The sequence below is a fragment of the Pseudochaenichthys georgianus genome, chromosome 9, assembly GCF_902827115.2.
Source record: "Pseudochaenichthys georgianus chromosome 9, fPseGeo1.2, whole genome shotgun sequence".
Lineage (NCBI taxonomy): Eukaryota > Metazoa > Chordata > Actinopteri > Perciformes > Channichthyidae > Pseudochaenichthys > Pseudochaenichthys georgianus.
This window is the reverse complement of record NC_047511.1, coordinates 39,852,866-39,868,207: the sequence shown is the minus strand read 5'-3', so window position 1 is coordinate 39,868,207 and position 15,342 is coordinate 39,852,866. Positions and strand designations below refer to the sequence as shown.

Below are 15,342 nucleotides of genomic sequence, written 5' to 3'. Positions count from 1 at the left end.
GACTGTGAAGCCATAATCTGATATGTGCTCTGTGTCTAAACAAAGTGGGACGAGGGCACATTTACAGTAATTGGTGCTGTCAGTGTAGACGCGTTGCAAGGATTCTCGATGGTAAATATTCAACACGGCAGACACCCCGAGCAACCCCTCAGATTTTAAAAGTGGGGGCAGCACTGTGCCGTCTGCTATTCGTCTTAATTTCTCAAAAGTCCTATTTTGAAGACCAATCCACAAACATGCACTGAACACTTTGAGCCTAACGGCCCGTCTACACGACAGGCATCAAAAAATCTTGAAGCTGGGCGTGTCTGAAGCTTGGCGATTTTTTTGCGAGCAACGCGACCAACAACCAATCACATGAATCTCCCGCCCCCGAGATACAAAGCAATAGCAATGTTAAAACGAAGTAAACTGGATATAAACTCCCCAAACAGGCGAAAACCTACCAGTTTCACCCACTGTCTCTGCCACCTCCCTCCATGCCTGGTTCCTCCGGTTTGTATCCCGGTAAATAGTTCTGGTCGGAAAGAACCGGGTGATTTGCTCCCGTAATTTCTCGTTTGGAATATGAGGAAATGAACTGCGGTCTGGCTCTCCCAGCTTGCACGCGGTTTGATTGGCTAGCGCCTGTGCTGGCGGGATTTGCATAAATGGGATTTGATTGGCTGATGCCAGCTTCGAAAGCATCGGGAGCATCAAAAGTTGAACATTGCTCAACTTTTGATGCTCACGATGCTTTCGAAGCCATGCTCCGCTCCCCACAATGCAGTTTGGCGAAGATTCAAAATCTTCTACGTCACCCCATTCAAGTAAATGGGCGAAGCGTTGAAAGCATTTTTCGATGCCTGTAGTGTAGACGGGCCGTAAGGGTAATCCTCTAAAACAGTTATGTTTTTTTAAATAAGAATATCGTGTTGAATTTTGATGTGTAGACAAGGACATCTTCTGTAACTATTTTATATTGGCTGATGTCTACAATATTGTCTTTTCAATAAGTTATTTAACTCTGTTTTAACATCTGCTTTTTGTTTCTGTGTGTGCCAGCCATGTCCAAAGCAGCAGTGAAGATCTCTGGGGATCTGCTGAGCAACCCGCTGTGTGAGCAGGACCAGGCCTTCCTGGACTCCATGACTGCTTTAGACACAGCCATGAAGAGGATGGACTCCTTCAACCAGGAGAAGGTCAGACTCGCATTCTTTCACACATTTTTATAACTATTTCATTTGACTTGTTTGCTGTCTCTCTCGGCTTTGTTTCCTTGGCAATCGCCATTGGCACGGACACCGTTAGATTAGTATCGGGGGAAATGTCCTTCCTCAGACATACAAAGTAGGAAACTAGATTTTTTTTTTGTTGTTGAAAATGCGTGTTTCCATATTTGTCAATATTGTGAAGCCTGTGGACTAAAAACTATCCGTATGTCTTTCCTTCTGCTGCGTTTGAAAAGCATCTGTGGCATCATCCTCTATAAGCTCAGGCTACTGGTTATCAGCTGTGAAGATTGATGCACGTGTGACTCACTGGTGTCTAAAATAACTCATACAATGGAAAGGCCCTTTCTCAAAAGGAAAAAAAATGTATGTCCGACCACCAATTATATTGAAGTATCTTTGTTCACAGCTTTCATAGTGAGCAAGTCTGTTGCACTGCTAGCTAACTTGATATATTTGACTCCAGTTCAACCCTTTGTTACATCAATCCTCATAGTCCTGAAAAGTTACCGCAACAATGTGATTGCTTCCTGTGTAACAACTTATTTTTGGCTTGATATTATAATACATACAGACACCTTACCTGGCTTACATTTTGATTAGAATAAAGAACATCCAAGTAATCACCAAAGTGTCTGATTGTACTTACAGACGGACACACAATCCAACAGGAAGACCCAGCCTGATATTGCCATATCAAATGCAAACACACAGCGAGTACAGCTACACGATAGTCCTATCACTTCCTATGTTGTATTTTGATATTTAGAGTGTTGAATTGTTTCCCTGTAATATTTGTGTGTTGCACTCTTGTATATTTTGTCCTAAGGGGAAAGCATAGATAGGCAGACATTTGTTTCCAGAACTGCTGCACTTTGTGAAGATCTCTTCTTTGGCTGTCAGATTATTTGTGGGATGCACTTCAGGTTTCTGATTAGAATCATGGCCACAGGTAGTTATAATGTGAATCATAGTAGCACTGCATGTGTGCGCGCTCCAGGCATTGCACTGTGAAGGGTAGACTTTCAAGAGGAGAAAATACAGAAGATCACATTAAGGCATATACCGATTGACTTTTTCCCATCTGTGTTTTCTTGACTCATTGCCCTGCTGCTAGGTGTTCGAGGCTTTTTTACATTTGTTGCCTGCAAACAATTTTCCCTTCTTTTCACATTCACTTGTGAACCACAATATGTTCATAAACATACAATGATCCAACAAGAGGGAGACATTAATACCTGCCTAAAGAAGCATCATTGTGTTTATTCCGTGATACAATTGTAATGTAGTATCTCCGGAAATGTGGATTTGTACAAATTGGACACTCAATTTCCATATAAAATCAAACCTTGACCTATTAAGAAATGTGAGGGAAACTATGTCCGTGATGCAATACAAACCTTCATAGACATGTCTTCAAGTTAAAACTAATTGATTAAAGTTCATTGAAAACTGGATTATTATTTTACTAGCTGATGACATGTCATATATGTTTTGAAATCTTTAGTGTGTGTGTGTGTGTGTGTGTGTGTGTGTGTGTGTGTGTGTGTGTGTGTGTGTGTGTGTGTGTGTGTGTGTGTGTGTGTGTGTGTGTGTGTGTGTGTGTGTGTGTGTGTGTGTGTGTGTGTGTGTGTGTGTGTGTGTGTGTGTGTGTGTGTGTGTGTGTGTGTGTGTTTAACATTCTTCAGATTTTTTTACCATATCGAATTTGGAAGTGAAGAATAAAGTATTACACCAAAACTGCCTTGCACACTTGTCTTTTGGATTGTGTAAATGAGTACTCAAAATTCACCTTTTTTTCGCAACATTTAAAGATATTCCAGCACCACATGCTCCCTGCTTAGTTTTTCTTTCTGGCCCAACGTTAACCTTTATCTTTGCCATTTCTCCTCAGTTCCCTCATCATGTCTCTTAGTCATTTCTTATTTAAATGTGATTTCATATTTTCATATTCCAACCAGTCTCTTGTAGCAGAAGGAACAGCGTGTCTTTATAGCATTTAGTTCTGTCTCCATGTTGTGTCGTTTTACTGTTCTGACTGGGACGTGTTTGACATTGATTCAGTGAGGCACTCTGATCCCAGATCAGTGTTTCTCTTGTGGAGGACAACAGTCACCGACTATATTGACGTAGTTGTATGTTTTTTTTAACACACTTTCATCTGGAGTGGATTCTGACAGCTAGGTCACACCTGATTTTCTTTTCAGTTCCTTCAGTCTTACTAAATAAAAATCCTCGCCTTAACACAATGTTCAGTTCCCGGTTTGGGCTGTGTGGCTGAGAGTCAGCTAAAGGCAAAATAGTGATTTGTGAGCACTTTTTGGTCGGCCTGCTATGTGGAATATCACCCCAGGTTTGCTAGGTGTTTAGAATCCTGCACAGCTCACTGGAACACAACTCCAGCTTCCCCTTCAAGCTGACTGTTGATTCTGACGGCACCGACAGCAAACACTGTTGCTCCTGCAAAAACAGACACAAAAGCATCCACCCTTTGCTCTTCTCCGCGCTGAGACGAGATGTTCTGCCGCGGGGCGCGCAAGTGAGAGAGCCAGCAGATAAAACGTGCTGCGATAATGAAGGCAGCAGTGGCCCAGGTCTGTGTGTTTATTTCTGGGGCTGAGGAGGGCGCTCAGCCCCCCCGGCACACTGCTGCCGAAGCTGAGCCCCGGTGAAGATGGCGGCAGCGCGGTAGAGGATGCTCCGTTTGGAGGGATATTGATTTCCTCTGCGATCTGTGTGTATTTTTGGGAGGCCTGTGTGCCGGGATGGCCTCTGCCCCGTGACTCACTGATAGAGACTACTGCTGGAGCGTCGGCCTCGGGCTCTGCAGGGCCTCCAAGGAATAGCTCTATCCCCCCCCCCCCCCCCCTCTCTCTGTGGGAAGGGGCAGAGGTTAGAGGGCACCAGCATGCTTAAGCAAATCTGCCGCTGTTGTTCTCCCTCCTCGCTGCATGCTCTCACCTTAGAAGCAGCGGCACAGCTCGAGTCAGAGAAGGGGCTGGTGTGAATATGTAAAACAGAGAATGTGAATTCCCATGTACTGATTTGTTATTGGTTCTCTGTTTTCCCTCAAACCACAATCAACCATTGTGTGCTTGGAAATGTGCCTGTGTGACGCGCGGAGGATTGCTGTATGTTCTCGGAGGTGGTCAGGGCATTTTTGCCGAGCACAGCTGCGATCTCGCTTTTTCCGTTGCTGTGTGATTGACTATCAATCGAATCACGAGTGAACATATGATTAGTGGAGCTGCTCACTGTTCTCATGCAGCTGTCACTTCACATCTCTCTGTTTTAAATTCTCCTTCACGGCATTTACGCTTCACCCTAACTTTCTGTCATGCTCGGAGATTTAACAATAACAGTCGTTTTGAATCTGAATGTAAATGACGCTGGAAACTTTATTAATTGTGCGCCAACTTCTGTCGATGAGACTCGGGACTGGAGGCCTCGAGATGAGATGTTCGTTTACTTCCATTTAACACCCCCCTTCCCCTCCCTCCCCCCTCCCCTGTCGGTTCTGGTAACCAGAAGGAGAATGCAGGAAAATATAAACTGTTATTGTTAAAATGTTTGTTTGCAAAGAACTTTCATCTTGTAAGGCAGCCCACCCCTCCACAGGATTTGAAATCAGTTGGGCTTTGCTTTCATGTCCGTCCCCTGACAGTTCCATCCTTTTGTATCGCGAGCTCAATGAATATTCAAGGCTTCCTCCTCGGGGCTTGTGTACAATAAAAGAGTCAATGTCACGAAAGTTTCTTTGCAAGACACCCCCCCGACTCCCCGTGTTATTTTTTCTTGTGTGCTCTGTTGGAAATACACACACAATTGTTAATGTTTGTTCAGTGCCATCACTTTGCAGCTAATGAGCGAGAGATGAAGACGCTATTTTGATGTAACTACATTTGACAATGAATAACAATTTGTAATGTTTCTTCCCTTTTTATATAGAAGTGCCATTTCTTATTGTAACAACTGTTGTTTTTATTACAGGTCAACCAGATCCAGAAGACTGTTATCGACCCTCTGAAAAAGTAAGTGCGCATCTGGATTTCTCTCACTTGTTACTGCCAAAGTGAAGCGGCTGCCTTTTTTAAATGTGTCTTTATCAGCCTATGGTCAGAAAGTTGTTGCTGATAAGTTTCTAAGTTATTTGTTTGAAGCAGGTTAGTGGAGTTGTCAACTTAGGACCATACAGAGGCAATAGGTGCATTATAAAATCACAGGAAGGTGAAAAAAGTATTTGAGTTCACTTTCTGTGGCTCAATGTTCCAGATGTTGTTATGAGTGACAGACTGGGCACATCACGTCCAGTGCCTTGTGACATTTGTATAGTTTGACCGGGATCTGTTCTTCACACTGGTAGTGCTGGACCACAGCTAAGCCTCAAGACTGTAAAACTGAGCCAGGGTCTAGTACTGCTGCTGTGGTTGTATAGTGCGTCTGGAAGAAAGTTTATTTGGTTCCTAATACTCGCCCCCATTTGAGCAGGCGGTGAGTGCTATTCCATTCCTAAAGCTGCACTTTTTCAAACACACACACACATATTGTACACGCACATGCAAAGCAGAGGTACAGGAGGGAGTGGCTGGACTCTCCCACCCGTCTTCCGGAGCTCTTGTTAAGGATTTGCTTCCTCCTCTTGGCTCCTCCCCGAAGATAATTCATATGCTGTGGAGAGGAGCGTGTGCACATGTTTTCATTGCAAGTTTATGTTGAATCCCAGAAGTGTGTGTGTGTGTGTGTGTGTGTGTGTGTGTGTGTGTGTGTGTGTGTGTGTGTGTGTGTGTGTGTGTGTGTGTGTGTGTGTGTGTGTGTGTGTGTGTGTGTGTGTGTGTGTGTGTGTGTGTGTGTGTGTGTGTGTGTGTGTGTGTGTGTGTGTGTGTGTGTGTGTGTGTGTGTGTGTGTGTGTGTGTGTGTGTGTGTGTGTGTGTGTGTGTGTGTGTGTGTGTGTGTGTGTGTGTGTGTGTGTGTGTGTGTGTGTGTGTCTTCCTCCTCGTGTGTGCTCTGGTGGCGGAGCAATGACAGGATGGAATGGTTCTAATTTCCTCTTCCTGGTGGGCGGCAGGCGGACGTGTGGGCGGGCTCATAATATGGCAAAGGGCCCAGAGCCGTGGATTGGTTGAGGAGAAGAACTGTCTCAGGACTCTCTCACACTAACATACACACATGCATACACAAACATCAACCCCAGCCCAGATTTAGAGGGAGTGCTGTGTCATAAACGTAGTCATTGGCATGACTCCGGAATAGAGCAGAGGAAATGGTTTTGAAGCCAAGCTAAACTGGCCTCATTATTTACCCCCCCCCCCTCTTAAAAACACAGCACTATTGGTTATTAGTTTTATTAGTAAGTGTCTTTCTGAAAGAACTGAGACACAAAAGCTGCTGTACTTTAAAGCTTCCATTAAGATTCCATTAGTCCGTCACTAATGAACATTTCTTCATTGTTTGCTACATACTCTATTGGTGATCTCGTGTCATCATAAAAACAATTAGAGAAGAGTTGAAAAGGAGAATTTTAATGGAAGACCTTGAATAGGTTGAGTGTGTGTAAGTATGTAAGTCGGGTACGTGCTCGTGTCCAGGTGTTGTTGCTACTTAAGATGTTGGCATCCTTAATACTTGTGTTAAAATATACAATAAACAAAGTAGGAAGAGGCAGCCCCCCCCCTCTCCCCTCCTCCCCCTGTGTCTCTTTCTCTCTCTCAAGCCTCGACCTGATGTGTGTCCACTCAGCGGGGTCAGAGAGTGACATCATGGTGTCTATGTGGGGGGGGAGTGCGTGGGCATTGAGGCATTTGTGTTATCTAGGCCTCCTCACCCTAACCCTTCTGCTCCGATGCTCTTTTGGGTGAGACAGAAGTCAAGCCTGTTTAGAGACCTCTGCCCCGGGTTGAGCGATGACTCTCAATCAGGAGCAGGATGTGAGGCCTTAGTTACGGGAGGGGCACCAGACCTTTTTTTTTTTTTTTTTGTAGATTTTTTTTGTAAGAAATGTGCCCAGAATGTTTGCTCTGAGGTTGTCTGTCTGCATTTCCCCGATCTTATCTGGGTGTATCGTGTATCCAGGCTGCATACGTCGTCTTTGTTTTGATCAACAAGACGTGAGACATGTCGTGGCAGGTCAAACTTTGCTTTTGCAGAGACAAAGGAGTTTCTGCTCATCACAATTATTGTTGTCTCAACCATTTACACGACAGGTGGTAGTTATTTTATTTTCACAGCAATCATATTTTAGGAATGTTCCTTTCTGATCTTAACCTTATCTGACACTCTTAAGTCTTAATCTGACTCTGACACTTAAGAGATGGTCATTTGCACAAAAACAATTCCCTTTTTCCTATTTTCTGTGGTTTTCTGTGTGTTCTTCGCAGTAGTGAGTTAAGTGAGGGTGATGTCAAAAGGGACAGCCAGCCTCCTAGACCGAGGGAGTCTAGACCAGACTTGGGGTCAGAACGGCCTGGCTGTGGATTGGCAGCTGCTCATAAACATACTCTGGTCCAGATGCTATTTCCATCCAGCCTGTTCGCCACACCCTGACCTGTCACATGGGCAGTGGTGGGCTCTGGGCCCCCGTGCGGCCCTCAACCGGGTGAGACCTCATCCAGACCTCTCCCGCTGACCAGTAGTTGTCCAGCCAAGGCCAGGACATCGAGGGATAATGAAATGTTATCATTACAAAGTATGTAGGCTGACCTTCACCCAGGGTCACTGCCGCATATTCTCCCCGCAGGATCACTGGACACGGAGAGCTCGGGGGGTAACAGTGAGACATCAGCATGGAACGGAAAGGAAAGGGTTAACACACAAATTGGCTTTGTGTCTAGCTTTTCCGCCTCCTACTTCAGGAGAGCAGTGGCCCTTAAGTCTCTGTGTGCTGACACATAGTGGTTGCTGTTAGTGTTGTGAGTGCCATGATGATGTGTCATGAGCAAATGACACCGCGCTGCCAGGTGAGCGCGCCGGCGAGAACGTGGTCAGCATTTGTGGCGGTTTGTTGCCGCGTGGTCATCGGCCAATAGTGTTGGAAAGCGGTCATGCCTGGAGGGCGGTTGCATAATCCCTCGGCACTCGAAGTATGTGTACACTGGAGCAGATAGTAGACTTGAGGATCGGCGTCCACCCCTGCCAGAAACTGGGCCAAAGGGGTATTTTATAAATAGCGGTAGAGCGTGGGCCGCAGGGCTGGGCTGAGCTCCGTGATGTCACCCAAACGCTACAAGACCACTCCTTGCTCCACTTCCTGTAGGAAACAATCCGTGCTTGTCTGCTTCACTTTGCTTTCTCTACCCCCCCCCCTCCTCTTGCCCTGTGGTAAGGTGCACACACCAGGATTTCACAATCACGGCACAGGTTTTAAGTCATTACCTCATGCGCTGCACAGAGCAGGGCAGGGGTTGGCACGGAGAGAAGCGTAACCCAGGGAGCCACACATGCTGTGCCTAACACCGCGATGGGCTCACATTGTAAACTAGTGTAAGCCTGTGCCTACACAGTTGGTGACATGCTTGAAATGAGCCATTGAAAAACGCTGTATCTCAACCTTCATTACAACTGCTTTGATCTCTGACTCGCATGTGGCAGGCACCTGTTGGAATCATGCTGTGGCCTGCTTTCTCAAAACACTGTCACTGATCTGTGACTAATTCACCACTGAATGTTTTGTTAATGACATCTTGACATTTAATGATATATCATGCGGCTGTCTTATTTCTATCGTATCATTGTATGTGTATGTTTATTTATTTTAAATGATGCATAACTTCTGCAGTTTTAAACACATGATGCGGGGCCCTTTTTATAAAGCATATGTTATATCAATCATGCATATATTAGGAGTTCAAATGACCGCTATCAATCCTTTCAGCTTCATTTTTACATTTTGTTTTAAATATATTGAGTGGAATATTTACGATTCCTGCTTTAAAGCATCCACAAACGGCGCACAAGTCCCAGGATGAAGCACAGACTCCTGTTGCTAAGTTACAGATGAGTGTTTTCCTATTATTAGGGCTGAACACTAGGATTCTCGTTGCAAGAATATATTTTCATTTGAATTATGATAATTGTCACCAAATGAATTGTTTCATGCCATTTTGAACTACAGTAATTAGATAATAGATTAGAGGAGGTTTAATGCAGAGTTGTCCTCTGGGGTTCCAGAGTACCTCTACAATAAGATGTTGACGAGATGGATTTGATTCATTCATAACGACTTTTATTAAGATAGGATGCCGTGCCGAATGCAAGTCGTCTAATTTTACAAAGCAAATAAAGCTGTTTTAATGATTTTGTTCACTTCGGTTCCTAGAAAACACACACACACACACACACACTGGTGTCTGCATTTTGTTTAGTGGCCCATTGGTGCTGTCAGGAAGTCTGAGGCTGTCTATGTGCTGGTTTGTCGCAGGTACAGTGGCGTCTTCCCCAGCCTCAACATGGCAGTGAAGCGCCGGGAACAGGCTCTGCAGGACTACAAGCGGCTGCAATCCAAAGTGGAGAAGTATGAGGAGAAGGAGAAGACCGGGCCCGTGATGGTCAAACTGCATCAGGTAAAGCTCGGTCCACCCCCCTGTCTACCTGCAGGGGGGCACGCCTCCCCTGCTCTTACATGCATTGTAAACGGGACACAATAAGTGGAGAAAGACACAAATGCTGACTGGATATGAACAGAAATAGTTGAGCACATGCATACTGTACATGTGCGCTCCTTCACCCACGCAAGCTAGCAGGCTCTCAAGTAGTGCTGTTTCAAAAAGGCACTGCTGCACATCTACAGGCACGTAATTGAGAATCGTAGACGCACACACCGTGAGGCCACTACACAAGCGCACACATTCACAGATAGCGCTGCAGTGTTGCCTATGCTGTTGCCTCCAACACATCCTTACATGGCGAGCCGCCCACACACATTGAGAAAAGCACTGTCAGGGGAACAAAGCCTTGAAGAGGCCCCTACATCCCTGCCCTTTGGATCCCTGCGCACTTAAAGAAATGATCCTGACAAAACACTCGTATGCCATTTCAACCGGCATGGAGAAAACTAACTAATGTGAGCGGATAAACAATATGTTTTTGTTTTAATATAGCAACTCCCCCCCCCCCTTCCCTTGAATAAAGAAATTCTCACCCTCTCACACATACTCATTGTGCATTCCATAACTCCATGCCTGCAGTAGACTACCCACTAATACATTCACACACAGATCCGTGGTGCTGGAGTCCACTCGCAGCCAAGTCTGCCCACATTACCCACTCCTCCTCACTGTGGTCGTGATTACAGCCTTTTTTTCCTTTTCTTTTTTGCACTGCTTCTCCGTGGGAATTAGGCAAATATCTCTCTTGTGAATAAGAATGAAACCTAAAGAAGGCTCCAGTGCCAACACACTTTAACTTGTTTCTATTCACAGCTGTTTGTTTTTCTCAAAATCGGCAACGCTTAGTTCTTGTGGAAGAATGTGTAAAATGGATGGTAAAAACATCCAACATAAGAAAGGATGGGTCCGCGTAGGAATCCATGTTATAGCAGCAACAGAATGACAAAGGAACACGGATATTAATACACACAGGGATAATGAGAAATAAAATAAGAATAGACATATTAAACTGAATAGAAATGACAAAAATACACGAGTTCAACTCTGATCAGGTGAATGAAACTCTGATCAGGTGAATGATGTGAAACGGTGAATTGAAAGGATGTGAAGTTAGAGGTGACTTGATGTTTTATCCCCCCCCCCCCCCTCACCCCAGGCCAGAGAGGAGCTGCGACCGGTCAGAGAGGACTTCGATGTGAAGAACAAGCAGCTGCTGGACGAGATGCCCAAATTCTACCACAGCCGCATCGACTACTTCCAGCCCAGCTTCGAGGCTCTCATCAGGGCTCAGGTTAGTGACTCCCCCCCCCACCCCCCTGGAGATGCACCAACAACACACCCCCCCACAGGGAGCGTTGTTCTAAAGAAGGAAGGGAGTGTACAGTCCTGGCAGTCTGTCTCCCTCAGTTCTCTCTTAATATGATTACCCCCCCCCCAAGTGAAGGCCTCATCTGTCTGGAGTCGTCCTCTAACCTGCAGGTTCTCTTAAAGCAGCTGGGTGTCTCAACTTAGCGCCACCATGTCCCCCCTCTCCCCCACCCCAGACCTGCCTGGCCATGTCATTTCCTCCTCGGGACCGTCGCTGGCACGCTCCTAATTACTTAACCAGATTAACGCAGAGCCTAATGACAATTATAGAGTTCTATGGTGTACTTTGAACTCCGAATGAGCATTCTTTGAAGTGGAAATCCCTGCCTGTTTTTTTTTTACCTGCTGCTACATTTTGTATTAGTCACACTTATTTTATATTCTACATCTTTATTCTCACGCACATGAATGAGCATTTACACATGTTTACACACACACACACAGCCGCACGTGGGTGGGCGGCGGGCCTCATCCCCGCTGCATGTGCTCGTCCTCCACTCCCTTCTCTCTCAGCTCCCAGCGGCAGCAGCGAAAGACACAAAGGCTGCTTTGTTGTGAGCCTCAGCTTCCCTTCCACTAGTCCTGTCCAGCAACTGTCAGCGGGACACTTGGCCTGACCCGTCCACCTGTACAGATGTTGATGAATTGAGACATTGTCTTGCCTTTTGTTTTCCTAGTTTTGCATTCTCTGCTGCATGTGTTCATTAAAAGAAAATCTGTCTTTGTCCTTTTCACAGTCTCTTTGTTTCCTGAAACAGTGGCCGCACAGTGTTCAAATACTTACTGGGTAGTATGCTACATACATTATTCATTCCTTTCGTAGGCTAAGAGGTCAGAGTGTAACCTCTCTGTATAAATATTAAGCAGCTGGGACTAGGGCTGCACGATTTGGGGAAAAAATCTAATTGGGATTTTTCTAACTAATATTGCGATTCGATTTGCGATTTTGTTTTTAAGCGACCCAACGGAAGTTTATTGTAAAATGCGGCCATATCTCCGGCTAGGAAGGTCGTATCAACGTGCTCCTGTCTCTAGCACCCCGCAGCCCGAGCTACGAGTGAAAGAACTAAACTTACATGAAACTTCCGTTGGGTTGCTTTAAAGTCGAGCTTCAGTTTAAGACTCACCCTGTGATAGAAACACGTGATGGAGCATTACTAACCTGACTCAGAAACCATCTAAAGCTCCATTAGAAGCCATTTGGAAAAGTATTTAAAAAAGACTTGGCAGGTGATTGGATCAATCTGTCTATCACCTTCTATCATGGCCACTTCTGATTGGTTAACAATGGCTGGTACATGTGGAGCACAAAAAATGTAAAAAAAAAAAAAAAGTTGTTAAGAAAAATTGCAAGCTTTGTGATTTGATAATCGCATCATTTCAAATTTCGATTTCAAGTCGATGAATCGTTCAGCCCTAGCTGGGACCGTGGTATGTTAAAATGCCCAGACAGAAGTCATGTAATTTAAAGCTTTACCCAAAGACTCCTTTGTGTACCGTAGGTGGCCATAGCTGCGTTTACTCCTCGTGGTGACCAGACTAATTGTAATAGTAGAGTGTCTTTGCTTCAGAGGACACTCAGACGCTGATCTGGTGTACATTATCATCTCTGGTCATATGGACATTTCCGATGGCCCTTTCAACGAGCCACTTTTGGAGAGAAAAAAAGATATCCGCTTTACCCCCACAAACAGCAGAAACCCAATACTTATGGCCCACTCATGTGGTTTAGGTGGCAAATACTGGTATAAACAGAGCAAGGTCTCTCAGACTGGGCAAAACCAGGACGAGGTGGTTCAGAAACATGACTTTCTTGATGTTGCTATATAAGAAGCATGACTCTTCATTTTATTTCCAGCTCTCATTGTGTTGCGACCCTCAGTGATCAGTAAGCATTTCTCCCACCGCTCTCTTGCTGCCGCGGCCGACAATAAGGCACATTTCAGAGGGGGTGATGCCCCCTGAAGAGCGTGGTATTGTATGCATGGCTGCGTGAACAAATATTGAGGTGTGTGTGTGTGTGTGTGTGTGTGTGTGTGTGTGTGTGTGTGGGTTTCAAGGGGTTGTATTTCCCAGTACTTTCATTCTCTGCCTACTCTTCTGGAGTCTTGTAATGTGATTAAAGTCTATTAATCATCAAAGCAACTCTCGAGGGAGCCTGACTCATGAACTAAGGGGAAGAAACAGGGGTGGGAAGTGTCAAGAAAGCTTTCAGTGAACACTCTCTATCTCTTGTTCAGATTGGGAGAGAAAAGCAGGGTCACTACCCACTGAAGTGCTGGCTTTTTGGGGGCTTTGTCGGAGTTGTTTGATATCTGTGGGCTCCCTCGTCTCCCCTGGAATCACTTCTCATTAGCGGGGTTGAAGAGGTATGAGACCGGCAGCTTCAGACGAGTGTACGGAAAAGCAAGGTTACATCGTGTCAGTGGAGTTTGGATTTAAAATCGGGGGGTTTTTCCTAAAGAGAAACGCACGTGGATTGAACCTGTAAACACTCTTTTCCCTGCCCTCACTGACTAAATCTTCATCTTCTTTTTTCCTCCTGCCCCCCACAGGTTGTATACTTCACCGAAATGTACACGATCTTCAGCGATTTAACAGACCGGATCGACCAGGCAGGGCTGACGGACGAGCAGAGGGAGAGGGAGACGGAGGCCAAGCTCAGCGAGTTGAGAGCTCTGTCCATTGTCGCCGACGACTGAGGGAGGAAAGCCGAACAGAACCGGGAAGGGCTCCTTTCATGCCTCTGTGAATGGACGCCACTCTTTGCAGACTCCTTCGTGCAGTTCAAACGGACAGCAGTGGCCTTAACCTGATTATCAGATTGTTTCCTTGCGGCCTCATCACCCCCCTCCCCCCTCCCTCTTGCACTACACTCCCATGTTTCCTCCTCTCTACAGCAGCTGAAATGCCACATTAACTAAGCCATCAGCCAACATGATAAGCCAATATGTTGTTATGTTTTAGTAAAGGAATCAAATGGTTCTCGTCAGAGCTAATTACCAGGGTTACGCTTCTTGCTTTAGGAGACGTCTAGGAGCATTTGTTTTTTAAAGCAGGAAATGAGCAAGGAAATGTTTTTTTTAATAGTCACATTTGCAATGTTACAACAATATGTGATGCGTTGTTTTTATTACCCAAGTTTGGAATGATCAACACTACAGACTGAATGTTATGTAATGTCGGTTACTGGCTAAAACAAATTTATTTCTGTGTTATGGCTTTTTTTGCTGGTTGTCTCTTAGCTCTGTGCCATGTTGTGTGGGGGCTTTTTATCGGGGTCTACTTATTGGGGTCTACGGGATGATTTTGGGAACATCACCTGTGCGTCATGTGCCTACATCGTCCTGACTGTGGATGAAACTCAAGTGAAGTGAGGTTGTGCCTGTGCAGTGAGGTCGAAACGCTGCGGAAAGAACGAGTCCAAAACAAAGGCTGGTGCTCCCTCTAGTGGACAACACTCATCATGACACCAATTATTTCCTTTAATTCACACCATCCTTTCTTTTATTGTTTTTGTTTGCAAAGAACCTCGTGCATTGTTGGCACCCGAGAGAAGTCTTTTCTCTGTACCGGGGTCAGAAGACTACGTTAACATTTGTTGTCTTTTATTTCGGACTAAATCATTGCACTCCTTTGCTTCCACCTTTATCAGGTTCTGCCTCAGTATGATAAATAATGGAGCTATGTGAAATAGATGGCTCCCATATCACGTTAGTGTTTTTTTTAACGGTGTCATACCAAGTCGACTATTTATTATTTTAAAATACTGTTTTTCATTGACTGTCTTTTTCTGTTTGTATTAATGAAGGTTTTTCTAAATAATTCAGTGGTAGCTTTTCTAACAAGTGGATACTTTAACATTAGAGTGGGATTAAAAATAGCTTTTTTAAATGTATTAATATGACAATCTGTTAAATATCTGTTTTTCAATGTATAGTCAATCATGAAATAAATTAACTGTATAAATGTTACTGTTGTTAAACCTTGATGTTTCCATCTCTACTACAGGGTGTTCTGGACTTTTCTTTAATATGATTACACAAAACAGTCCGTTTCCAAGCTTGATTTATTTTCAGTTTAACTTCACTGGAATTAGTCAGTAGTGTCCTGTCAGCAAATGGCAATAAAAGCAGTATGTACAGTTCAGGTTGTTTTTTTTT

General features: G+C 44.8%; 1 protein-coding gene across 1 annotated transcript in view; it reads left to right on the top strand.

The window, feature by feature from the left end:
* The window catches only part of bin3 (bridging integrator 3), a 37,982-nt gene extending 22,829 nt beyond the window's left edge, over positions 1 to 15,153 (top strand). The window contains exons 5-9 of the mRNA XM_034090370.2: positions 1,045 to 1,181; positions 5,202 to 5,242; positions 9,625 to 9,766; positions 10,968 to 11,102; positions 13,735 to 15,153. Of these exons, the coding sequence (XP_033946261.1) occupies positions 1,045 to 1,181; positions 5,202 to 5,242; positions 9,625 to 9,766; positions 10,968 to 11,102; positions 13,735 to 13,881 (602 nt within the window). The 3' untranslated portion in view covers positions 13,882 to 15,153. The remainder of the gene's footprint in view (positions 1 to 1,044; positions 1,182 to 5,201; positions 5,243 to 9,624; positions 9,767 to 10,967; positions 11,103 to 13,734) is intronic.
* The last annotated feature ends 189 nt before the right edge of the window (positions 15,154 to 15,342 follow it).